Source organism: Quercus lobata, chromosome 7, assembly GCF_001633185.2.
Source record: "Quercus lobata isolate SW786 chromosome 7, ValleyOak3.0 Primary Assembly, whole genome shotgun sequence".
NCBI lineage: Eukaryota > Viridiplantae > Streptophyta > Magnoliopsida > Fagales > Fagaceae > Quercus > Quercus lobata.
The window spans coordinates 26,537,741-26,565,357 of NC_044910.1; the positions used below are offsets into that span (position 1 = coordinate 26,537,741).

Here is a 27,617-nt window from a genome sequence, read left to right on the forward strand (position 1 = left end):
TTTTCTTTTTTTTTTCTCTTAGTGTCATAAATTTTCATTCGTTTCAATTTGAGATTTACACATTTTCTCATCTATACTACTATTTAAGGGGTCTCACTTGTTTGGGATTCTTATTTTTTTGGTTCAAAAATACTCCTACACCTCTGTGGGGGGGGGGGGGGTAAAAGACTAATAGGCCCATGTCGATGTCTACATTGGACCAAGGGCCCAACCCAAGGAAAACCCCTCCTTGGCCAAGGGAGAATCCTCCTCAGCTGAGATATAGCCTAGGGTAAAAGAGGCAGCATATCACTAGTAGTGACACTCCATATCGTTCCACAGGGCAGGAAAAGCACTAAAGCAGAAAAGGACAATGGAGAAAACGAAAGTGTCTAAGGGAAAGGCTGTCACTATTGCATTCAGTGCCTTGTGCCTGACAGAGCCATACTTCTCTGTCCCAACAACCACTCCCAACAACTGAAGGGGGAGGGTGATGGGACAAGTATCTACCCTAGGGACCCCATTCAGGAGGAAGAAAACGACTATAAAAAGGGGATAAAGAGAAACAGAAAGGGGGATCCTTCCCCCCCCCCCCCCCCCCAAACAGACTAGAGATACCAGGAAAAGCTCCTCGGAGCATGCCGAGGACCAATTTTCTTTGGTAAACTCGGCCCATGAGGAACACCGTGATGATTGTTGTCCGTACACCAAAGCCCAGCTCTTTGGCCCATTCTCTATGAACTCATTGTATCAGGCTCACTAGTCTAAGGTCTCATGCATCTTGGACTTGGCCTGAAAAAGCATGACCCTACAATTGGCACGGCTGAGCTCCTATCGTCAAACGTCCCTCGAGAGGACCACTTTGGTGGTGCTACAAGCTGCATGAAAGCCACCATCATTTCCAAGAACACACCATCATGGTCGTAGCTCAACCTCCGCTTAGGTCCACACTTCGAAATGTTCGTTACACAGGAAGGATCGCTAAACGAAGTGCAGTTCAAGGGGCTTCTGATGTCAGATGTGTGCACCCATGCGCTTGTCAAGGGACTAATTCTCGCGGGCCTAGCGGTCCGGTTCATTGAACACCCTTCGGAGGTGGAAGCCGAGGGCTAAGCCGAAGTCTTTCGAAGTGGTTAAACGGAACCTTAACTACGTCGGGTACCCTGACCTTTGGCTTTAAGGAAATTAACACCCGCGACAACTCTCCAAAAGCCTAAGTGCTAGACAGAACCAAGGCCTTACATGGTCCTCGGACTCAAACCTATGGGGAAACTAGACACTATAAGATTCTAAGCCTAAGTGCTAGACAGAACCAAGGCCTTGCATGGTCCTCGAACTCAAGCCTATGGGGAAACTAGATACCATAAGATTCTAAGCCTAAGTGCTAGACAAAACCAAAGTCTTGCATGGTCCTCGGATTCAAGCCTATGAGGAAACTAGACATTGTAAGATTCTAAGCCTAAGTGCTAGAGAGAACCAAGGCCTTGCATGGTCCTCGGACTTAAACCTATGGGGAAACTAGATACTATAAGATTCTAAGCCTAAGTGCTAGACAGAACCAAGGTTTTGCATGGTCCTCGGACTCAAGCCTATGCGGAAACTAGACACTGTAAGATTCTAAAACTAAGTGCTAGACAGAACCAAGACCTTGCATGGTCCTCGGACTCAAGCCTAAGGGGAAACTAGACACTGTAAGATTCTAAGCCTAAGTGCTAGACAGAACCAAGGTTTTGCATGGTCCACGGACTTAAGCCTATGGGGAAACTAGACACTGTAAGATTCTAAGCCTAAGTGCTAGACAGAACAAAGGCCTTGCATGGTCCTCGGACTCAAGCCTATGCGGAAACTAGACACTGTAAGATTCTAAACCTAAGTGCTAGACAGAACCAAGGCCTTGCATGGTCCTCGAACTCAAGCCTATGGGGAAACTAGATACCATAAGATTCTTAGCCTAAGTGCTAGACAAAACCAAAGTCTTGCATGGTCCTCGGATTCAAGCCTATGGGGAAACTAGACACTGTAAGATTCTAAGCCTAAGTGCTAGACAGAACCAAGGTTTTGCATGGTCCTCGGACTCAAGCCTATGGGGAAACTAGACACTGTAAGATTCTAAGTCTAAGTGCTAGACAGAACCAAGGCCTTGCATGGTCCTCGGACTCAAGCTTATGGTTCAACTAGACACTGTAAGATTCTAAGCCTAAGTGCTAGACAGAACTAAGGCCTTGCATGGTCCTCGGACTCAAGCCTATGTGGAAACTAGACACTGTAAGATTCTAAACCTAAGTGCTAGACAGAACCAAGGCCTTGCATGGTCCTCGAACTCAAGCCTATGGGGAAACTAGATACCATAAGATTCTAAGCCTAAGTGCTAGACAAAACCAAAGTCTTGCATGGTCCTCGGATTCAAGCCTATGGGGAAACTAGACACTGTAAGATTCTAAGCCTAAGTGCTAGACAGAACCAAGGTTTTGCATGGTCCTCGGACTCAAGCCTATGCGGAAACTAGACACTGTAAGATTCTAAACCTAAGTGCTAGACAGAACCAAGACCTTGCATGGTCTTCGTACTCAAGCCTATGGGGAAACTAGACACTGTAAAAATCTAAGCCTAAGTGCTAGACAGAACCAAGACCTTGCATGGTCCTCAGACTCAAGCCTATGGGGAAACTAGACACTGTAAGATTCTAAGCCTAAGTGCTAGACAGAACCAAGGTTTTGCATGGTCCTCGGACTCAAGCCTATGGTGAAACTAGACACTGTAAGATTCTAAGCCTAAGTGCTAGACAGGAACAAGGCCTTGCATGGTCCTGGACTCAAGCCTATGCGGAAACTAGACACTGAAGATTCTAAACCTAAGTGCTAGACAGAACCAAGGCCTTGCATGGTCCTCGAACTCAAGCCTATGGGGAAACTAGATACCATAAGATTCTAAGCCTAAGTGCTAGACAAAACCAAAGTCTTGCATGGTCCTCGGATTCAAGCCTATGGGGAACTAAGACACTGTAAGATTCTAAGCCTAAGTGCTAGACAGAACCAAGGTTTTGCATGGTCCTTGGACTCAAGCCTATGCGGAAACTAGACACTGTAAGATTCTAAACCTAAGTGCTAGACAGAACCAAGACCTTGCATGGTCTTCGTACTCAAGCCTATGGGGAAACTAGACACCGTAAAAATCTAAGCCTAAGTGCTAGACAGAACCAAGACCTTGCATGGTCCTCGGACTCAAGCCTATGGGGAAACTAGACACTGTAAGATTCTAAGCCTAAATGCTAGACAGAACCAAGGTTTTGCATGGTCCTCGGACTCAAGCCTATGGGGAAACTAGACACTGTAAGATTCTAAGCCTAAGTGCTAGACAGAACCAAGGTTTTGCATGGTCCTCGGACTCAAGCCTTTGGGGAAACTAGACACTGTAAGATTCTAAGCCTAAGTGCTAGACAGAACCAAGGCCTTGCATGGTCCTCGGACTCAAGCCTATGCGGAAACTAGACACTGTAAGATTCTAAACCTAAGTGCTAGACAGAACTAAGGCCTTGCATGGTCCTCGAACTCAAGCCTATATGGAAACTAGATACCATAAGATTCTAAGCCTAAGTGCTAGACAAAACCAAAGTCTTGCATGGTCCTCGGATTCAAGCCTATGGGGAAACTAGACACTGTAAGATTCTAAGCCTAAGTGCTAGACAGAAACCAAGCGTTTGCATGTCCTCGGAACTCAAGGCCTATGCGGAAAACAGGCCACTGTATAAGATTCTAAACCTAAGTGCTAGACAGAACCAAACCTTGCATGGTCTTCAGACTCAAGCCTATGGGGAAACTAGACACCGTAAGATTCTAAGCCTAAGTGCTAGACAGAACCAAGACCTTGCATGGTCCTCGGACTCAAGCCTATGGGAAAACTAGACACTGTAAGATTCTAAGCCTAAGTACTAGACAGAACCAAGGTTTTGCATGGTCCTCGGACTCAAGCCTATGGGGAAACTAGACACTGTAAGATTCTAAGCCTAAGTGCTAGACAGAACCAAGGCCTTGCATGGTTCTCGGACTCAAGCCTATGCGGAAACTTGACACTGTAAGATTCTAAACCTAAGTGCTAGACAGAACCAGGACCTTGCATGGTCCTCGGACTCAAGCCTATGGTTCAACTAGACACTATAAGATTCTAAGCCTAAGTGCTAGACAGAACTAAGGCCTTGCATGGTCCTCGGACTCAGGCCTATGGTGAAACTAGACACTGTAAGATTCTAAACCTAAGTGCTAGACAGAACTAAGGCCTTGCATGGTCCTCGGACTCAAGCCTATGGGGAAACTAGACACTATAAGATTCTAAGCCTAAGTACTAAATAAAACCAAGGCCTTGCATGGTCCTCGGACTCAAGGCTATGGGGAAACTAGACACTGTAAGATTCTAAGCCTAAGTGCTAGACAGAACTAAGGCCTTGCATGGTTTTCGGACTCAAGCCTATGGGGAAACTAGACACCGTATGATTCTAAGCCTAAGTGCTAGACAGAACTAAGACCTTGCATGGTCCTCGGACTCAAGCCTATGGGGAAACTAGACACTGTAAGATTCTAAGCCTAAGTGCTAGATAGAACCAAGGCCTTGCATGGTCCTTGGACTCTAGCCTATGGGGAAACTAGACACTGTAAGAGCCTAAGCCTAAGTGCTAGACAGAACCAAGGTCTTGCATGGTCCTCGGACCATACAACTAAAACAAGTTAAAGGTACGATTATCATCGGAAACACAGAAAAGAACCCTAATATCCAGCAACCCCCTCGGACGGTTCATTTCGAATTACACATCCTTAGGCGGTCACCCTGTTCACAATACAAAACGTGCGGTAGTTATCCCGGTTATTCTTGTATAGTTAACTTATTTAAAGTCAGCACTGTTGTGCTCATCGATTTCGATAAATTCAAAGTAATAACTCTACCGACCAAGGCATTAGTTCTACATATGGTTCGAAAGAAAAGGCACCAGCACATCCATTCACAAGATAATTATTACAGAAGAGAAAAGATACGTAAAATGCAATAAAATCATCTTCTATTAGATAAAGAGATACTACAATATGCATAAAAGGGCTTAGACAAGCTTATAATCATAAGCTAACTAAAAAAAAATAAAAAAGGAATACACGGGGACGATAGATCCTTTAATTTTGCTCTAACAACGACTAGGCAAGTCTGGATGGCACCAGTGATGGAAGAGAAGAAGAATCAGAAGCACCTGGGTGGCACCAGTGATGGAAGAGAAGAAGAAGCGAAGGCACCTGGGTGGCACCAATGATGGAAGAGAGGAAGAAGCGAGGATGCCCAATCCGCATACCTACTCTAGCAGTAACCGAGCAAGTATCATTCTAGCAGCAATGGAGCAAGCACGGATGATACCGGTGATGGGAAATCTAGACCCTTACGTGTATGACATATGGCACCGGATGGAGGTCCCAATGCTATCACACCAAAAATCTGATGCGACCTCCACCTACTTCGGATTTTGGCTGAAGGAAGAAGAGGCTCCTTTCTTGCCTTGTCGAGGAGAAGAAAGGTCTTGAGCCTTTGTCTCCCTTATCCTGACCGGGCCATCTTGAATCTCGGGGACACCCAAGGCTTTTGAAAAGGGTTTGGTTCCTTCACTCTCACCTTAACCATGATCATTTCACTCCCTAAATCTCAGTCACTCTCATAGTAGGGACTTTGGGAACACTTGAGGAGTTAGAAACCTGAAAAATTCAAGGGTTTGCAAATAAAGGGGGACTATCTCCCACTGTGCGTCTTATATAGGGGATGAATCTGGAGGCAATCAATTCGCCCTAAAACCCCAAGAAGGAATTACAAATGAGATCATTCTTGCTCGAGTTCCAAAGGCTGTCACCTCGTGAAACGGCCCTAATTAAAGCGCGTCTCGTAGCCAAGGAACTGAAGAGACTCTGGCATTAATGGAGGGCAAGATTTGGCAAACTGTGACAAAGGCCCGATGTCACCAAAACCCTCCTCTCTGTCCAAGGAGCCGGACAGCAGGATTTTAAGGGGCTATTGTAGGGGGGGTAAAAGACTAATAGGCCCATGTCGATGTCTACATTGGGCCAGGGGCCCAGCCTAAGGAAAACCCCTCCTCGGCTAGGGGAGAATCCTCCTCGACTGAGATATAGCCTAGGGAAAAAGAGGCAGCATACCACTAGTAGCGACATTCCATATCATTCCACAGGGCAGGAAAAGTTTTAAAGCAAAAAAGGACAACAGAGAAAACGGAAGTATCTAAGGGAAAGGCTGCCACTATTGCATTCAGTGCCTTGTGCCTGACAGAGCCATACTTTTCTGTCCCAACAACCACTCCCAACAATTGAATGGAGAGAGTGATGGGACAAGTATCTACCCTAGGGACCCCATTCAGGAGGAAGAAAATGACTATAAAAAGGGGATAAAGAGAAACAAAAAGGGGGATCCTCCCCCCCCCCCCCCACAACATACTAGGGATACCAGGAAAAGCTCCTTGGATCATGCCGATGACCAATTTTCTTTGGTAAACTTAGCCCATGAGGGACATCGTGATGATCATTGTCCGTACACAAAAGCCCAACTTTTTGGCCCATTCTCTACAAACTCATTGTATCGGGCTCACTGGTCTAAGGTCCCATGCATCTTGGGCTTGGCCTGAAAAACGTGACCCTACAACCTCTATGTTTAAGTAGAGACAAAATTAAAAGAATATCCAGTAAAAATACAACTCTAACTCCCACTAAAACATTGATTAAAAAATAGGGCTACTCTTTGTTGATTTTCAAATTGCTTTATTCCACTAATGAATTAAATAAATTAGATTCTCAAAATAAAAATTATATAAATATATATAAATAAAAGCATAGTTTTTTTTTTTTTCCTACAAAATAGGACCACTTAAAAATAAAAAATAAAAGCCTCATCGCACGCGTGAAGTGTGTGATGAGGCTATTTAATGTTACACATTTAAAACTATTAATACAACCAGGAGTGTCATAAGTCTTAATGGTCCTATTTTGTAGCAAAAAAAAAAAAAAAAAACATGTGTTTTTATTTTATATATATCTATACTACTATTTAAGGGTTTCTCCTGTTTGGGATCATCATTTTTTTTGTCTATATTTATACTACTATTTAAGAGGCTTTTTCTATTTGGATTCCTCATTTTTTTAGTTCAAGAATGCCCAAACACCCCTATGTTTAAGTAGAGACAAAACTAGAGGATAATCCGGCAAAAATGCGACTTTAACTCCCATTAAAACATTACCTAAAAAATAGGACCACTCTCCTGTTAATTTTCAAATTGATTTATCCACTTATAAATAGGACCACTCTCCTGTCATGAGTCTTTGTGGTCCTATTTTGTAGTAAAAAGAAAAACATGTGTTTTTATTTTATATATATCTATATTACTATTTAAGGGGCTTCCTCAGTTTGGGATCCTCATTTTTTATTTATATCTATACTACTATTTAATAGATTTCTCCTACTTGGATTCCTCATTTTTTAGTTCAAAAATGCCCATATATTCTTATGTTTAAGTAGAGATAAAACTAATGGACAATTTGGTAAAAATGCGACTTTAACTCCTATTAAAATATTGCCTAAAAAATAGAACCACTTTCCTGTTAATTTTCAAATTGATTTATCCACTTATAAATTAGATTCTCAAAATAAAAATTATATATATAAAATAAAAACATAGAGTTTTTTTTTTTCTTAAATAAAAAAAGCTTCATCGCATGCGTGAAGCGTATGTGATGAGGCTAGTTTAAATAACTCATTAGGTAATATTAACTAAGTCATATTACTATTAAATATATAATATTAGACTCATCACACGCACTTTGCATGTGCAATAATTTTTTTTTTTGGTTTAGTGTTATGATATTTAAAAGTAATATATAAATAACCGTGTGTATTTTGTTTTTTAAAGAAAGAGATAAGATAATGTGAAATAATGTTTAAAAATGAGCTAGTGATAGTTTCCTAAGTTTTAGGCTGAATGGATAAGATTAAAAAAAAAAAAAAAAACACACCTAAAACTTAGGAAAACTAAAATACTCTTTTAACCAGTTTGTGTTTTTTAATTTAAAATTATTTAACTAAATGATAGAGGTATTTTAGAGAGTTTAAGAATTTGTGCAAATGTATTTTGTACGCAAAAAGTTGAAAACCAAACTAGGAATCCAAATAGTATAGAATAGAATAGATAGATAGATAGATGACTTAAAAATGGCCAAAATGGGCAAATGCCCTTTTTTCGGAAATTAAACATCTTTGTGCCCTCATTCTGAAACTAAATAGGGAAATGCCCCTCTTTTGTAACTCGATAATCCTAAAATCGAGTTATATGAAATACTCGATACTCCTATAATCGAGTTATATACAGGTTTTTCCCGCACTGCTGGCATTTTTTTTTTTTGAATCTCTACGTAACTCGATTTTTAAAAATCGAGTTAGTTATACTGTTATAAACCCTGATTTCGTACTGTCTTTGTGTCAGGTGGAGTGTTTCAATGTAACTCGATTCTGTAATATCGAGTTATAAAGTATACTTGATATCCGTAAAGTCGAGTTATTCTCTTATAATTTCTGCACACCTTCTCCCACTCAGTGTGCCTTGCTCTCTGCTCAACTGAGGACGCTTTCTGCTGAACTGAGTTGGAACTCCTCCACGGATCAACAGCGGCTTTCTTCAAACTCAATTGAAATTTGTATCACCTCAGGTAAAAAATTCACATCACAATTTTAGGGCAATGTTATTTTCATTTGATATTGTACTAAATTTTGATTTTTTGGGTTGAATGAATGTGAAGTAAGTACATTGGTGTGATTTTGGTTATTTGTTGTAGTAAACGTTGGTGAGAAGAGAATGAAATAATTTCTTTACTATAGCAACATTTTGTATTGCACATAATCATCATTGGTCAGACATTTACAACAACATTTAGTGTTGAAGACAATGTGTAGACATTACCAACAATGTCTATTGTTTATGGTCAAATGTTGGTGTTAGTGTTAGTATTTCATTTTTAGCATGCAATAGTACACAATTTTATGAATGTCTTTGCTGTGTACCATTCTATGCAGGATTACATTATTTAGCAACAGTTGATACACACTGTTAACTTGATCATTTGGTGTTATTGTATTCAGTGTCAATGTCTGGTTCTGGCAACCCACAACTCTATAGGCCTCATGATGTGTTCACTGCTATGGGTCGTTGTTGGGTATTGGAAGATGAGTTCAGCTATCCAATCAATCCGAATTTGCGAAATAGTGCTTACGTTCACAATACCATGAGACAGGAGTGGGCTTGGTTATTTCGTGAACAACAAATGTTTTATAATGAGTTGGTTGGTTTTAAGTTGCCAGTGCCTCAGCGACTCGCATCACAAATGCCCAGAGACAGCATCGACGAACTTCGTAAAGCATTGAACCGCATAAGAGAAGAAAATAATCGAATAAAGATACGTCTTAATCGATATCGGACCCAAGTCGAGATTCGAGAGTCAGTGTAGGAAGGGTGGTACGGGCATGCGCAGTTCATGCAATCACTTCTTGCTGATCCCATTTATCAGTCAGACGTGGAGATGTCAGATGAAGAGTAATCGTGTCGTGTCGTGGTGTAATTAGATTTTGTTGGAGAACTATTTTGCTTAACTATGTGTTATATGTATGGTTGCATTTGTACTATGTAAACCTTATTATTGATTATGAGAAGCATGCACGTTATTTGTAATGTAGATTATTCTCACATAAGTCATAAAAGTCAAATATTCTCACACATGATGTTTTTCAATAAGCACGTACGACATAACACAGAAAACATAAAATTACTTACACTAACATTATTAACTTAACCATAGACATAACACACACACACACACACCACAGTGGCATTCATTCTGATAGGTAGTCCTCGTAGTTGAGGACATTGTTACGTTTTGCCGGAGTGAGTTGCCTGTTTGTTGCAACGCTTGCTCCTCCGCCAATTGTAGCATATGATACCTGGACCTACGAAGTATTATAAGATTGTTCTCTTTTTTTATTTTCGTCACTGCACGCTTATATTGGTGCATGTTTTGTCATGGCAGTGTGAGCGAGCTACGCTTGACAAGAGGCGCTCCGAGTTGCAGGAGATCATTGTGCAGAGCGTTGGACTCATTCATGCGAAAGTCCCACTCCTGTTGCAATCCGGCATAGTATTCTCTCTCGTCAGAATCTCTTTGCGTTCTATAGTTATTTGGAAAACGAGGTAGCATCCAATTACACATTGACATTGGAAAATGTGACTTTAGATCGGTATGTGTAGAAGTTTTGCAAGGGTAGATGTATGTAAATGGGACTTCGGTATGTGTAGATATTTTGCAAGGGTAGATGTAAATGGGACTTTATATAGGGGTTTTGCAAGGGCAAGTATTCAGGTGGATGTGACTATAAGTATTCATGTGAATAAAGATGATATGACTTGACAGTATATTGTTCAGTGGCGTCTGTTGGTGCATGTGATTCGTTGAGGTAGCTGTTTCATATGGCTATAGCTTGTGCTACAGTAGTGGCTGGTGATGTGTACTGCAAAAGAGGTTGCGTATTTATTCACGTGAAGACTATTCAACATTGATGTGCTTCATCTGACATGATTTGACTAGACAATGTTGAGCCGTGTTAAATGTATCATAAACTTCTCAGGGATGCTATAGGTACATCCTTTAAAAATGCTGCATTGCAAAAGGATGCATAGCTATGTATTGACGTGCGTGTAGGTGATATGACTGGATAGGGTTCAACAGTGCAAAGCTATTGAGCAGCACTACGAACATCAATGTAGCAATAGGACCAATAACACCCGAAATTGATGCACAAAATTTTCTGCGCTGCTATGTGTATTGACGTGAGTGTGGATGGGTACTTCTGGTCAGGGTTCAACAATACTGAGCTATCCACCGTAGCTACAGTCATTGCTCCCTATGGTGGAATTTGGCAAGTGTGATTGAAGAAAGCTGATAACAACATTAGGTTTTGTAATGGTTGGCAGGATTTCGCTGAATACCATTCTATCTGTTATGGTTATTTTTTAGTCTTCAGATATGAAGGAAATTGAAGCTTCCATATTGTTATATTTGATAAGACTGCCATTGAGATTCAATATCCACGTAGGAAGAATTGTAAATTGGAAGATCATCAGGTAAAAATATCAAAAACTTAGATGAAGATGATACAAACATTTCTTCCTTAATGTACAAACCCATAAAACATGAAGTCAGAGAAAAGTTTGTTCTTAAAAAATTACCGATTATGTCCAGAGGAAGAGAGAGAGAGCAATCCAAGCAGGCAAAAAATTGAAGCCTAAAAATCCTTCTTTCATGGGTATCTCGTGGCCACATAATATGGTGAGCCTTTATACATAATGTGATTATGATGTTCTCTTAAATATGGCTTGGAAACATATATGGGAAGCAAGTATATTATTGGGAAGCAATTTGTCACACATCAATGTCTTGTGCTATTACCCTCCATCAAAACATATTAAGCAATGAGATTCGGGGAAGGCTGGGTTGCATTTTCGAAAGACAATAATTTAGAAAAAAGGAGATGTCACTGCCAATGAGGTGATCGAAAGGACTCCTGTTGTGATTAGTGTCTCAATATTTCACTTGGTTGACCATCAGAGTTTGGACAAGGATAACTTGTTTAAAATTTAAACTAGTGATGTTTATGCTTATATTTAATTAGGGACTTTGATCACTACTATGGTTTATTTCTGATGGATGTGGTTTTAAGACTTTTCTCTGACCAGTTTGGTATGTCTTGTTCAAAACTATTCAGAATTCCTGTGCTTCATCTGACATGACTTGTTGAGACAATACTGAGCTGTGTTCAATGTATCATGAACTTTTCAGCCATGCTCTGCATCCTTGAAAACGGTGCATTGCAAAAGAAGGCATATCTGTGTATTGACTGGACAGGGTTGAACAGTGCGAAGCTGTTAAGCAGCACATGTAGCACTACGAACAACATCTGTGTACCAATGGTGGGCAGCTCACACCCAAAATTGATGCATAGCCAATTCAGGGATGCTCTGCCTCTTCGAAAACGGTGCATTGCAAAGGGTTGCACATATGTGTATTCACGTGAGTGGGGATGGGTACGTGTGGTCAGGGTTCAATAGTTTCGAGATGTTGAGTATCACATGCAGAACTACATCAATCAAGTGTAGCAATGATGGACAGCTTACCCCCAAAAATTTGCTTACACTTTTGAAGGGTCCTCTGCATCCTTGAAAATAGTGCATTGCAAAATGTTGCATATCTGTTTATTCACGTGAGCATGGATGATATGACTGGACAGGGTTCAATAGTGTCGAGTTGTTGAGCAGCACATGCAGAACTGCGAACATGACTTCGCCGAACAGTGCCGAGCTGTGTTAGCCTTTTCCAACCTCACTTGCCAAATGCTAGTATTACGAGCAGTGAGTGTAGCAACAATAGAGAGTTTTATCCCCCTGTTTCCCTACAAACTTTTCAGGGAGTCTTTGCAGGTAGAAAATGTAGTTACATTTTCTCAACATCAATGTAAAATTACATGAAGAAAACTATGCTTCCAAGTTTTACATCAATGGCTTCCGATCATCACAATTGCAATATTAGGGAGCTTCAAGCAATGCTACAACAAACCAATAACTTGAATGAAACATTTGAAAGGCTGATCAGGCTTTTAGGCCTTTACCCTATTTTTAAGCAAACCAAATATCGTTGTGAGAGTGTGTTGGGTGAGCCATATGGATTTTTAGTGAGTGAGTGGTTAGTCTGGTTTGGACGAGTCTTTATGTAATGTATCTATATAAAGTAGGACACTATTACAACTAAGATACACAGATACGTGCATATTATATCGTGACTCAAACAACTCATATAAAAGAATTATTCGTATTATTGAATCATATGCGCGGTTGGTCTATGTGGTTTGGATCAGTCTGTATGTATTGAATCTATTAAATTTTCCTACAAGTAATGTGCAATAAATATAATTTGGAGGCATTTCACTTCCTAAGGTTTTCCCTACATTACAAAGCAAAGGACATTGTTCGTCCATGACCCACATTACTTGAATGTAGCAACAAAGAACACGTATGAAAAAAATGAGAAAGTGATTTCACATAAACTTAGCCAAAAGTAATAAACAGTTAATCTTTAGAGTTGCAAAAGTTGAACATACATAATCATCATTTGTCACACATTAACAATAACATCATGTATTGCACATAATGTGTAGACATTAACAACAACGTCTAATGTTCGTAGGTAGAAATTTTTGGAAATCATCATTGCTTGAATCTGAGAAGTCTGAAATATCTGTTTCATCATCTAACGCAGTAATTTCATTAATAGACTTCATGGCTCGCTCTTGCGCCTTCCCCTTTAGATGCTTCCTAGCTTTTTGGATTGCGTGAAAACGGTCTAGTCGCCTTTGCATTTGATTGTTCTCTTGTTCAAGACGAGCAAGTATGTTGGCAGGTTCATCTCTAGGTAACTCGGCAGAGCGTGCCTTAGGAACTCGTAACCCGTGCCATCGACAATACACCTCTAACTCACACCTCTTCTCGTATAGGGTTGACCATGGTGGTTCTGCTATAGTGAACTCTATTGCGGTGGTATCTGTACTTAGTTTTGTAGGTTTGCCGACCATGATGTGTCCGACGCTTCTAAGACTCTCATATGTGTATATTGGCATATTAACGAAATCTCTTTTCTTTCCAACCCATTTTCCTCCATAGTGGTCTGTGTATGTATGTAGTTGTTGATCTGTTGGAACTTGTGATGATGCATTTGTTGAAGTAGGTCCAAACTTGTTTCGCATTGTACGATTTGATGTTGAGGCATTGCGACTCATAGCTTAATCAATCTACGAAGTTAGCGGGGTAGAAAGTTAACATTATATCACTGGTGCATTTATAACCTCATTTCACGGTCCAGGCATTACAATTTCACTTATTAGGGCCTTGTCATGTCAAACCCTTCAGGAAAAACGCTATATGAACAGGATTTTAAATGTTCCTAATGTCACATCAAAGGTGGGCAGTAGTTGCAACAGTAGATGTAAATGAGACATCTGTGCATCCAATTTCACAATTCTGTATTCACGTGAGTGTGGGTGTGAAACAGTGTCGACCTGGGTATCCACATCGTGTAGAGCACCGAACATGACTTGACTAAGCAGCAGCGTCTGTTGGCGCATGTGCTGCGATTGAAGGAGTTTGATATGACTACAGTTGGTGCTACAGAAGCAGGCTGGTGACGTGTGTTTAGAGTTGGAACTTGGTCACCTTCAAACTTCGCTATATTAATTGTGTTTTGTCTTTCACCAGCAAGTTCGCAATATTAATTTATTAATTATGTTTGGTCTTTCACAAAATAAATTATGAAGATCACAGTGTTTTCTGTGATTTGGTCATTTTGAATGTCTGTAAACATCATGGTGTGTAAATATGACGGTGTTCATTATCTTTGGTCATTAAACATTTACAGGTTAAAAGCATCACTTTGGTCTCAGAACCATCACTCTTACAAATTACATAGCGCCACAGGCTGAAACACTGAAATTTCTCTTGTAATCGTAGCCAATTAATGTGAGACTGCATTTGAGGGAATACCTACTTACTCGACTATTCGATCAAACATCGTGGTCAAAGACTTGTCGGTTTGAAGCGAGGCCCAATTTGGACTGAATACCACATCTGTTATACCTTAGATGTTGGTGGTGGCTTGAGCTCCTGGTTATATCTGTTTAATTGTGCTTGGTCCTTTACAAAATCTTAAACATCAGGGTGTTTATTATCGTTGGTCATTTTCAAGGATGCTAGTCAAAACGCTCTTCCCATAATTCGTGACTGTTGGTTAGAAGAGATTGCACATAGGTAAAACCATGTTCAACCCTGAAACTAAGCTCTTAAACAAACGCGTGCCATAATAATTTACAGGTTGAAAGCACTACTTTGCTCTTAGAACTTTGATGTTAGTGGCTTGAGGTCACTGTTATATCTGTTTAATTGTGTTTGGTCATTCGTAAAAACATTAAACATCAGGGTGTTCATTATTGTTGGTCATTTTCAAGGATGGTAGTCAAAACACTCTTCTCATAATCCGTGACTGTTGGTTAGAAGAGATTGCACATGGTAAAACCATCTTGAACACTGAAATTGAGCTCTCAAACAATCACGTCCCATACACATTTACAGGTTGAAAGCACCACTTTACTCTCAGAACTTTGATGTTAGTGGCTCGAGCTCACTGTTATATCTGTTTAATCGTGTTTGGTCCTTCACAACATACTTAAACTTCACGATGTTTATTATCTTCAGCTCATTGTTATCTAATATATTATGTAAGGGGCTTCCCCTGTTTGGATTCCTCATATTTGATTAACAAAAATCCGTTAGACCTAATGCTAGAGTGAATGAGGTCATGCCAAGTGTCGCTTTTATCTTTTTCGATGAGTCTGCACTGCAAGGTTTCATCAATAAATTTTGTAATGAAAATATGATGCATGAGGAATAGTCCAGGCGAGGATCAAATTCAGAATAATATAATTGCTGATTTAAGATCAACAAAAATATCCAATTAGTGGAAAATACATGTAAGCTCAGCAAAACCTCCAATAAAAATAGTTGCCTGAAGTCAAGATATAGCTTCAGCCATTGTTCCAAGGAAAATCTCCTAGGTGGTTCATCGTTAATATCAAAACCTGTAAACGAATTGTGCTTTCACAAAACCTTCCATTTGTATTAATAATTACTATAATCTAAAAACACGTGAGCGTCGTACAGAATTATGAAATAAATGTTATTTACACACAGACTTGGATCTACTTGATATTATATAGAATCACATAATAACATAAAAAATTCTTAGACCATTACATCCATTTCAATAATACTAATGATAGTAACGATGGGCATGAAACTAACCATCATATTAATATATCAAATTACTTTCAACGGATACCATGTTCTTAAAATTGCCACTAAAATAACAAAATATAGAACTGCCATACAATTCCCCAAATATGTTATAGCAACCACGAACTGAAAATCGTCCCCCCCTTGGGTACAATACCCAATGGGAATCATCAAGAGTCAGATGGTGTAGAAGGTGGAACAGGACGTCTATAGTGAGCTAAGTCCGCTCGCATAGCTCCAACCTCGGCAAGAAGACCATGTAGAAGCTGACTATGGGCTGCCTGAGTCGTCATAATGGTCTCCATCATAGCATGAAGAGAGGGAGGAAGAGGGCATGTATGCGCTGCATCAACAGTGTCAACATCTATCTCATCATCACCATCCTCGGCAACAACAGATGTGGGATCCCCATGCATGTCCTCATCTTGAACATCTCCAGTAGTAGACCGTACTCGTGGTTTGTTGGATGGACCAACACTGAGGTCGACAACCTTCTTTTGGGCAGTTCGCTGTTTCAGAAATTTGGCTCCTATAGGGGCTTGGATGTGAACCAACTCGTGGGAAGGAAAGTTCTTTAATCCTAAATATTTGAGGACCCTATGGATGAGAACTGGGAAAAACAAAGCATGCCTCTTATACTTGCTCCTACGCACCTTGACAATAGTTTCGATGAAAAGGGAAGGAAAACAAATGGAACTATTGGTGACAAGGGCGTAAAGCAAGATACACCTGTCTACAGGGATTGTATGGATATGAGAGATAGGGAAAATGTTGTGACAAGCTATCCTAAAGAAGATATAATTAAGCTCAGTCAACTCACTTGAGCTAATACTTCGGCCAGAATCCCGATTGTTTGATCGTCCACAAAGAACATCCATAACATCATCAATACAAGGAGATATAGAGTTTGGATAAGTAGGTGTACAAATTATAGGTACATCAAGAGCTTTAGATACGTGCTCCCTAGTTATTGTAAACGGTACACCACGTATGGACGATGCCACCTTGTGACCACCAAGATCCTCATGCACCAATAGATTCGAATAGAATTCTCTAATCAAGTCAGCTGGAGGGGGTTGTATGTTTGTACATAGGGACAGCCAATGCGTAGACTGTAGATTCTCACAAACAAAAGGATGCAGTTCCTGTAAATTGATTTTGCCTTTCTCCCCAAATACGCCTACGCTTAATCAAGGTTTCAAAGGTTTGCTCATTTTCTGGCGTGAGGAACCTTAATTGATCAAACACCACTTTAGGTTCGGATGCAGCTTTGCATTTTCCCCTCTTAGTCCTCTTCGGACCCATAACTAATCGATGGTCAGTAGTGCAAACACGATCAGCTCACACAAAAACAGAACCAAAATGAAGTTTGAAGCAGAGAACAAAAATTGAAGAGTAACCAGATACCATGTGTAGAAAATCATGCACACAATATATTGTCTAGAGCAGTTTACAACAACACAATGAAAAAACAATATTCTTATCCACGGGTTGTTTAGTTCGTGCAATAATTGTAATGCATTTTGGTCTGAGTCAATAATTTGGAGTTAGAGACCTAGAGTATATAACAGAAGTCTTATTATATAGGAAACATACAAGTGGATTTAGGAACTGACATATTTTCGAAATTCGTAGCTACATGTAGTAAGTTTCACCAGCTTCTACAAAAAACAGAAAATAAATTGCACAATGTACAGTTCAGACATACAACCAGCATATATCTATACCACACACATATAGAGCCATTGGCAAGTTCATTTTGTGGAAGGAAAACAACCTATGACATAGGCAACCTTACTAACAACAATGCATTTGACTAGCCAAACACCCAATTTCATCACAATCTTCATAGACATAGACATAGAAGTGTGAAACATCAAAATGCAAAATTTGAGAATAATGCACCAACAATGTGTAATTTGAAAGATAGCAACCGTTAAAAGAGTCTTACTATGTAAAATCCTCGACGAATTTGCGCGGGAAATTGTGGGTTCTAGCCGGATGAAGCGAGAGCAATCGAAGATGTAATTTCGGACAGCTGCAAGTTCTGCAGAACTGGGGAAGAGTTAATAAAAATGGGTAATAGATTGTAATGTCCATATAACTCGATTTTCAGGAAATCGAGTTACATGCAATCAAATTTTCAGCACAAGGGCTTGCACATAAACCGACTGTCTGTAAATCGAGTTATGTGTAGCACAAATAACAAGAATCCAGTTAATGGTGGAACGGCTTTCTCATAACTCGATGTTGCAGACAATGAGTTAATTTCAAATAACTCGATTATACATAACTCGAGTTATTTTTCTGGGCCCCCAGATATTTGGACTGGTCCAGATGCAGTCCAAGACGAATCGAAGTTTAAAGGTAGGCCTACCACAATACTCGATTCTACTTGAATCGAGTTCTGTGCAATGGACAATCACAAGAATTCAAATTCCTCGAGATTTGGAAAATCGAGTTACGTTGTACACATGCACCCACCCAGCCCATATATTTGGACTGGTCCAGATGCAGTCCAAGAGGAATCCAACTGAATATGGCTACCTCGCACAAAACCGAACTCCGGTAAAATCGAGTTATTTGCAGTAGAATATCTCAAGAATGCAATTTCTATGTGTAAGGGCTTGCATATAAATGGATACATCATAAAGCGAGTTATTTGCAGAGTTACTCAATTTTGTAGAACTTGAGTTATTTTCACTGGTCTCACCCATAGACCTCTTCTTCCTTAATCTTCCTGTTAGGTGTAATCATTTCTCAACATTAATTTAGTGTGGTATTGACAATGGATATCTGACTGGGCTTGTTAATTATGATACCTCAATTCATGTGTCTGATCCTCAATTTCCTTGTACAATATGGTGAAGGTATTGTGCTGAAACTTACATAAAGAATTGCCGTTCATGATTATTTTTGTGATGTGATGTAAGCATTACCTGCCTTCAATAAGAAATTTGTAGGGCTGCCCTAAATTCTAGTGTCATCATTCTGCCATTTTGGGACTGCTACAAGTAGTCTTCTAAGTTGTTCCAAAAATCATGCGGAGCCTTTTTATTTAATATTTTTTATTTACTTTTTTTTTAGTGGTATGATTTCCAATAAAATGTAAGTTTCACAGTTTTCATGAAAATTTCTTTTTCATGAAAATTTCTTGAGAAAATGGATTTAGAAATAATCCAGACTCATGATTCCTTATGACAATGATAGAATTACTTGCATTTCTGCTGTGTGGATGACCCACTTTCATAAGCAGTTAATGGCAGCAGTTATGACAGGAGTCTGACAGATGTTGTTTGCAGGTTTGTTTAGTTCAAAGATGATGTTTTTCTATAAATTTTGGTGTCTTGAAGGACTACTGCAACAAAAAAAAAATATCATCCATTTTGTGTAGATTTGATTTCAATATAATTTAATTATCTTATCCAGAAGCATGAGTATGCTCTCTCGAATTTTAATGTTTTTGTACATGCAGGGAGCTTGGCATTGGAATAGTTCCATACAGTCCTCTTGGTCGTGGTTTTTTAGCTGGCAAAGGAGCCGTGGAAAATTTGGCTGCAAATAGCGTATTGGTACATATTTCACCAGTATTTTGTGTTATTCATTTGTAAGATACAAAGGTTTCTCAGGAAACAATGATATTTTTCAAGCTTTTCAATTTGCCACATTATATTGATTGACACAATTGATGGATTAACTTCTCACTTATTTTTTAAAGATCTAAATTTGCAAACATCAAAAATAATGACTAAAAATTATTGCACATGGTGTTATTGTATTAAAGTGTTACAATATATACAAAACATACAACAATGTCATCTGAAAAGAACAAAATCCTATAGCAATAACAATGTTGACCCCCCTAAAATAAAATCCAAGAGTCGCCATTCAATGTAATATAATTGAATGACATACAAAAAGGCCAAAATCCAAACAAAAGCGCAGAAAAAAATACAGCATCACATTCATTTTAAAATACATATGAAAGTTCATCATAGTAATTAAAAATTTTCCAAGAGTGAAACTCTAAACATCACAAAAGTACCCAATCAATAAAGTTGCAAACTGGGATGAACAAAATAGGGATGAATAGTAAAGTTGCAAAGTAAACACAGTCTAAACATCACATAATATATCATCACTTTGCATCCACCCTAACCACTTAGTCTTGGCACTTGAAAATGTGGACGTTTAACACAACACCGTCCCTCATAATCAGCTCAAATACGCAAACATCTCCTACTTGCAAACTATTTTCCCTCACAAATGTAGACCAACCAGCTGATACGACACATGATGAAGCCCCACTTCGTTCATAAATGTATAGCTTCACAGGCCATAATCGGTCCACAATCTGGAGCTTGACAGGGAGTATACTTGCTTTGGTGTAGTCCTTGGTAAACCCGTCTCTTGGTAAGTAGTTGATAATGTCTTGGGGTAAACTCTGTACAAGGAACAATAATAGATATTTAACAAATATATTCCAGCAACAAGTATCTAATTTATCTACATCTTTTCACCTAAAAACACAAATAAGAAAAAATCATTACCAACAAAATGTCCAGCCACAAGTATCTAGTGTGACAATCTTTCTAATTGATCTATGAAAAATGATAGTTAATGGGAGTTGCATTTCTAAATTACAAAAATATTCCATTTTAGTGAAGCTAAAAGCTTACCGCACGATCCTTGCCATTAACGTAGGATGGACGCATGATAACAGTGAAAAAGGGGATTTTCTGATTTAAAAGCATTGGCTATAACAAGATTTTTAGCTACACCACCATCTTTCTTAGGATGGGCTGATCCTGAAAGAAGTTGAAAATACGAAGTCATGCACATAAAATTAATAGTAAACATGCTAAACAAATCAACCAGTTGCTTACAAAAGTGTAACATTCAAACCTGAACCCTCTCCCCTATAAAAGTGTTTGATGATTTCAATAGAGCTGTCATCACTCTCATCATCTTCGATCCTATGAACTTGGAGTTCGTCGTCTAAAGTATAGTCTATTTCTGTTGCAGTGGCATCAAATATGAGTACATGAAACTGTGAATTTCCTTCATATTTGAAAACCAGCAAGTGCCCCACGACTACACCATGAGAGCTTGCAAATTTGGACCAACCATTTTGAAACCAAACCCCCCCAGCATGTTGTGTCAACTTGACTTTCCATTTTCTACCATTTGGAATAGTGAGAAAGGCCATATCTGACAGGTCCACTCCAAATTTCTGCACGAACTTATCTGGAATCCGCTGTAAAAAGAATCTCCATAACATAAATGTAGGCTAGGGAAATAAACACATGCAATCAATCCTTATACACAATGCTAGAAAATAAAAGTTTGAATGATGGCAGAATACTTCTTGGTTACAGCCCCCCACCCCCACACAAAAAAGAAAAGAAAATCAAACAAAATAAAATGTAATCCTGCAACATTGACGTTATATTTAATAGCTATAATAGTAACAAATCCTATGAATTTTGAAACCAAATTATACAACCTAATCTTATAACCAAAATAACCATCAACAGCTGTCAACATTTTACATTTCTCTGTTGTTGTTGAAATGTAAAAAATTTTGGGGAAATGTTGTATTTTGATAATGTGTCTGTGATTTGGTTTTGGGGTGTTGGGGAAACATTGAAGATGACCCACTTTTGTTTATGGGCAGGATTTGGATTTAGACGTAGTAATTTTTGCCACTTAGCCACTTCATAAGTTTGTGAACTCTAAAAAACAAATGATAAAAAGAGTGAACGATTTCTGTATCCTAGTTTGATCCCAGGACACAGTTTCACAGTTTAAATTGATTTATACATCTATGGTGACCCTATAAGCCCTATCACATTTTCAAAAAAATGCCATCTGCTCTTGCTCTGTATTTATTTTTCCTCAATCTCTACCATGCGCTTATCCCTGTTTCATTTTTTGTTCATATAAAAGTGTTCGATGCAAAAGTACTCTGTTATGTGACTGTGTTCTTCTTAAAGTGTAACCTACGTATTGCAAAATGAAAGTTTTTCTGACTACATGTAACAAATGTACATTTTTTCAAGAATCACAAATAAAGAAGATGAAGTGTACGAAGTGTATTAGCCTATGATTTTCAGAGGAATCTAGTTTATAAATTTGAGCATACTTACAAGTTTTCCTTCCTGAACAGCATTCGGCAGAATAATCTTGAAAAAGTGTGGGGACCGATCAGCAGGACCATCGTCGTTGTCTCTCCGCCATTGAGAAGCCATTGTTCTGGTTCTCCAAACTTTAGCTCAGAAGAAGTTAAACAGTTGCTGCTTCGTACGTTTGAGCACTAAATAGTGGCCTGGTCATACACATAACCCGATTACTATGAAATCGAGTTATGTGTACTGGGACTAAAAGGAGTCCATGCTGTGCGCAGTGTATCTCAGAGGAATCCATGTTGTGTGTGGTGGTTTGGAAGTAACTCGATTGGAAGTAACTCGATATCCTGAACATCAGGTTAAAGTAGAATTACTCGATACTAGAGAAATCGAGTTACATGCAAATAACTCGCTTATACAAAATCTAACTGTAGACAACGTCCTTAACGTATCTCGAAGCTAGAGAAATCGAGTTCTTCTGAAGGTAACTCAGTAGTACGTAAATCGAGTTACGTTGACTGGGCTTCCTAACCCAGCCCAGATAATTGGACTGGTCCAGAGGCAGTCCAAGAGGAATCTACGTGTAGAAAAAAGTCTTCAACGTATCTCGATGTTACAGATGTCGAGTTCCTCTCAACATAACTCGGTAATAAGTAACTCGAGTTATGTTGACGGGGCTTCCCCACCCAGCCCAGATAATTGGACTGGCCCAGAGGCAGTCCAAGAGGAATCTAAGTGTAGACGATGGTGTTCAACGTATCTTGATGCTATAGATATCGAGTTCCTTTCAACATAACTCGGTAATAACTAAATCGAGTTACGTTGACTGGGCTTCCTGACCTAGCCCAGATAATTGGACTGGTCCAGAGGCAGTCCAAGAGGAATCTACGTGTAGAAAATGGTCTTCAACGTATCTCGATGTTACTGATGTCGAGTTCCTCTCAACATAACTCGGTAATAAGTAACTCAAGTTACGTTGACCGGGCTTCCCCACCCAGCCCAGATAATTGGACAGGCCCAGAGGCAGTCCAAGAGGAATCTAAGTGTAGACAATGGTGTTTAACGTATCTCGATGCTATAGATATCGAGTTCCTTTCAACATAACTCGGTAATAACTAAATCAAGTTACGTTGACTGGGCTTCCTGACCCAGCCCAGATAATTGGACTGGTCCAGAGGCAGTCCAAGAGGAATCTACGTGTAGAAAATGGTCTTCAACGTATCTCGATGTTACTGATGTCGAGTTCCTCTCAACATAACTCAGTAATAAGTAACTCGAGTTACGTTGACCGGGCTTCCCCACCCAGCCTAGATAATTGGACTGGCCCAGAGGCAGTCCAAGAGGAATCTAAGCGTAGACAATGGTGTTCAACGTATCTTGATGCTATAGATATCGAGTTCTTTTCAACATAACTCGGTAATAACTTAATCGAGTTACGTTGACTGGGCTTCTTGACCCAGCCCAGATATTTGGACTGGTCCAGAGGCAGTCCAAGAGGAATCTAAGTGTGCACAATGGTCTTCAACGTATCTCAAAGCTATAGATAGGGAGTACTTCTCAACATAACTCGGTTATCAGGAAATCGAGTTACCTTGACTAGACTCCAGCTATTTGGACTGGTCCAGATATAGTCCAAGAGGAATCTAGCTGTGTAGAGTGCTCTCCAACGTAACTCGGTACCCTATAAATCGAGTTATGTTGAACGTAACTCGGATCTGGAGATATCGAGTAACCCAGATACTTGAGAATTGAGAATGGATACAGTCGAAGGGGATTGAAAATGGACTGCAACGTAACTCGTTAACTGGAAAATCGAGTTTCATTTAGTATAACCTTTCTACTTGTAGTTTTGCTTGCGACTTGCACTGTTCACACCCATTCAGTATTGGCGTGCTTATTCATAGTAAAAGTGGACCTGCTGACAACCATGCTGTGAACAACAAGTCATCCATACAAATCATAACCAACCACATCCATCAGTAACATTCCCCCATTTGCATTACGCGAATAAAAAAATCACATACAAGCTTATTTGTAAGTAAAGAGCCTCTATGCATTTAAATCAGTTGATGTACAAAAATAAAAAGTTCAATTTCTGCATTTTAAACATTCTTCACAATTGTAAGTTGAAACTTCGACAGCATCCGCCAACAATGGTTTTAGGCAAACATGGAGTCATAGCATTTGAGTGACACCTTCTTTTTGTTCTCTTCAGAAGTTGCCTCTTTTCTGAGGAGTAGCCAACACAGAAATTAGTATACAACCCATGGTAATTAGTAAATTGAATTGACAAATATAGAAGAGCATTCAGGCTTGCCTGCTTAAATGAGGAGCATCTACAGTTACACCTTGGCAACAATTACAAATCTGCAGCAAAACATATACAGTTAGGGAAATAGAGACCTCATGAATACTAGAATATGTACACCACAAACAATAAGATTGAAAGAACACCAAAACTGGGACAAAAGACTTGGAATGGTAATATGTAGGAGTTAAGACTAACTGCAACTACTTGAAGAAGTAATCACAAGATTGCCCAAAGTGGAGCTACATTTGATACAATGGTATTACTATCATGGTTCCGATCTACAAATTACTGCCCACATCTTAATTATAACTCATATAATGTAATATCTAAACATGTAAAGAAGAATAACTTATGATACCCCCTTGTTACTATGATTTGTAATTGGTACCTGCTACATAGCACCATGGCTTGTTGAAGCCACATTTCGAGTTGGACATGTACGACGGTTATGACCCTCTTGGCGACACAACCCAAACTTCAACTTTGGTCCATTCTCAATCCACAATGAGGTTGGCAACTCCCTATCCTCGTCATCCATCTCATTGCGGATTCTCGTGGACTTTGGCCGACCTTTCTCACGGATCAACCGCTGGTTTGGCATCACGGTTCTCCTTTCTGCTGGCTCCGGCCATTCTAACCTATCTTTTAGTGGTTGGAATATAGGCTTATAGCTGTGATACCGTTCTTCAAGGTGGTAGAAATGATCCATATACTCAGTGGCATCATGGTTGTGTTTGGCACAAACTGCTATCAAGTGGGAACAAGGGATCTTGTTTGCTTCCCATTTGCCGCACGTGCATGTCATGTCTATGAGGGAAACCCTATGGGTGTGATCTCCCCCGCCAGTGTTCAACAGTGAAGACTGTGTCTCCACTGTATATAACCATTGTTGCGCACTCATCCTTCTAACAATATGGAGCTTCGCCTTCTCTTGATTTTCCTCGAACTTGTCATAGGCATATTTGCACCACACTTGCCCCTCTTCCAACTTCTCTAGGGTTTTGTTTCGACGTTCGTCAAAGTATGAGTTCACCTTGTAAAATGTAAACTTCACCATTGCAGTTATGGGAAAGCTACGTGCGCCCTTAAGTACCCCATTGAAGCACTCTGACAGGTTGGTTGTCATTGCCCCATATCGGTGCCCATGGTCATGTACAAGTGTCCACTTTTCTTGATTTACCTCCTTAAGATAGTCGTACGCAGCCGGGTTGACATTCTTGATGCAATCCATGGTGTTCTCAAACTTCCTAACTTGATTCGCAGTTGCTACGTTCCATACCAAGTTCTTCAACGGCACATTATTGAAGTTAGTGTTAACATTGCTTACTAAATGGCGGAGGCAATACCGGTGATGGGTTAAGGGCAGTTGCAAGTAACCCCTAGTGGTGTCATTGAAGCATGATTGTATCCCACGATGCCTGTCGGATATTATACACAAATTGGTGCGGTCTGTAACATAGGTCAACAGGCATGCCAAGAACCATCCCCATGTCTCCGTGCTCTCGCTTTCGACAACGACAAATGCGAGTGGATAAACCTCGTTGTTACCATCTGTTGCCATTGCTATCAACAGCTTTCCTTTGTACTTGCCATAGAGGTGCGTTGCATCTATGCTTATCACCGGCCTGCAATGCCTGAACCCTCTAATACACGGACCGAAAGCCCAAAACGCGGAGTTGAATATACAAGTCTCCGGACATGGGGGTCACACTTTAATGTGGTCATAGTATCCGGATCTGCATCAGACAATGCAGCTAGAAATCATGGCAATTCTGCGTACGACTCATCAAAATCCCCGTAAATACGTGCAACTGCCTTTTGTTTGGCTTCCCAAACCTTGTACATAGTTACATCATGCTCATGCCTTGCATGCAACATACTATGCAAGTCCCTTACCTTTCGGGTTAGGTCTTCCCGTACATACTTCTCAAGTGCAATGGAGATAAACTTTGAATCCATCATCCGGCCATCAGTTGGTAGCTGGAGGGATGAGCAACTATGGGGACCCTTACATGTACTGATAACCCACATCCCGTGCTTCTTGCTGCAATTGGCCCGAATTGACCACAGACATGCCTCATTCTTACACCGCACTACCAGCCTATTGGTGTCAGACTTGATGACCTTGTATTGCTTATTATGCTCCACAGAGTAGAGGGTCAACACATATTGAACAGAGGCTTTATTCTTAAATAGCATCCCCCTTGCTGGGTGGTCACCTTTATGCCAACTTGTAAGATGTCCTGTACCCAATGCAGGTGATGGGTCATTAATATTGTCCCATGTGTTTGATGTGAACCATTCTGGGATAGGAACTATTGTAAGGCAATCCTCCTCGTTATTTTCGATCAGTGGTACATCTAAGACCTCCGCGTCGTCCACTGGTCCATCAGTATTAATGAACTCTTCATACACATCTCGGCTGGCATCAATATCAATTTCCCCGTCTATATCAGCTTGGACATGCTCATATGTGTGAGTAGACCCTCCCACATCATGTGTATTGGTGGCGCCCACCACTTTGGTGTTGTCCAAATGATCAACCGCACTACATGGTTGATTATTGTAGGAGAAAGGCGTGGCATAGGCAAAGGGAGGATGCACGTCAACCGACAATGAGTGTGGCTCTTCCACCCCACTGGCATGCTGTGAACTTGCACTACCATGGAACCCAACAGCCTCAACAGTTACATACAAGTCGGACGCTATGAACTGGGGGTTCCGCTTAATCACTGCCCACATCATGTCCACGTCAGCATCGCAACCCAACGGATTTGAGTTGTAGACAACCTGAGTACTCACAAGTATCTGGGGGGCACGGTACACAATGGATATCTTATGTGACTCCTTGTCCAACCGTAGAGCTTCCATTATCTTCCGGTGCATTTTTCTCAAGTGTGTTCCCCATTTCAACTCAATGAACTTCTGCTTCACTGACTCGCCTTTATAGGACAGCCCATGCAAGTCATGGAAATACTGTTCCCCATCATAGTAAACGTAGAAGCAGTGACGACCCATGCCAGACTTGGATAAGGACAATTAATTGTGGTTATCATGCAAAAGATAGGGGGTTATGTTAATGCAACAGTAATTAATCTTTTACAGATGCACTATGATGCTATCCTAATTATAGGTGTACACACTTGATTTGTTTGGACACAAACATTGGCCTTTTAGGGGAGACGTGCCACAACAAAGAATCAGGGTGTTTGTAATATCGCTTGGTAAGGATGCAATA

General features: G+C 40.0%; 3 protein-coding genes across 3 annotated transcripts; 1 reads left to right on the forward strand and 2 right to left on the reverse strand.

The window, feature by feature from the left end:
* Positions 1–8,531: 8,531 nt before the first annotated feature.
* On the forward strand, positions 8,532–9,708 carry LOC115953926. Its single transcript, XM_031071755.1, has 2 exons — positions 8,532–8,708; positions 9,139–9,708. The coding sequence occupies exon 2, from the start codon at positions 9,144–9,146 to the stop codon at positions 9,501–9,503; it is 360 nt and encodes a 119-aa protein (XP_030927615.1). The 5' UTR covers positions 8,532–8,708; positions 9,139–9,143; the 3' UTR covers positions 9,504–9,708.
* Positions 9,709–24,770: 15,062 nt separating this feature from the next.
* LOC115951806 lies at positions 24,771–25,940 on the reverse strand. Its single transcript, XM_031068948.1, has one exon. It carries the CDS (start codon positions 25,938–25,940, stop codon positions 24,771–24,773), a length of 1,170 nt encoding a protein of 389 aa, XP_030924808.1.
* A 200-nt stretch (positions 25,941–26,140) lies between these two features.
* LOC115951807 lies at positions 26,141–27,397 on the reverse strand. Its single transcript, XM_031068949.1, has one exon. It carries the CDS (start codon positions 27,395–27,397, stop codon positions 26,141–26,143), a length of 1,257 nt encoding a protein of 418 aa, XP_030924809.1.
* Between the last annotated feature and the right edge of the window lie 220 nt (positions 27,398–27,617).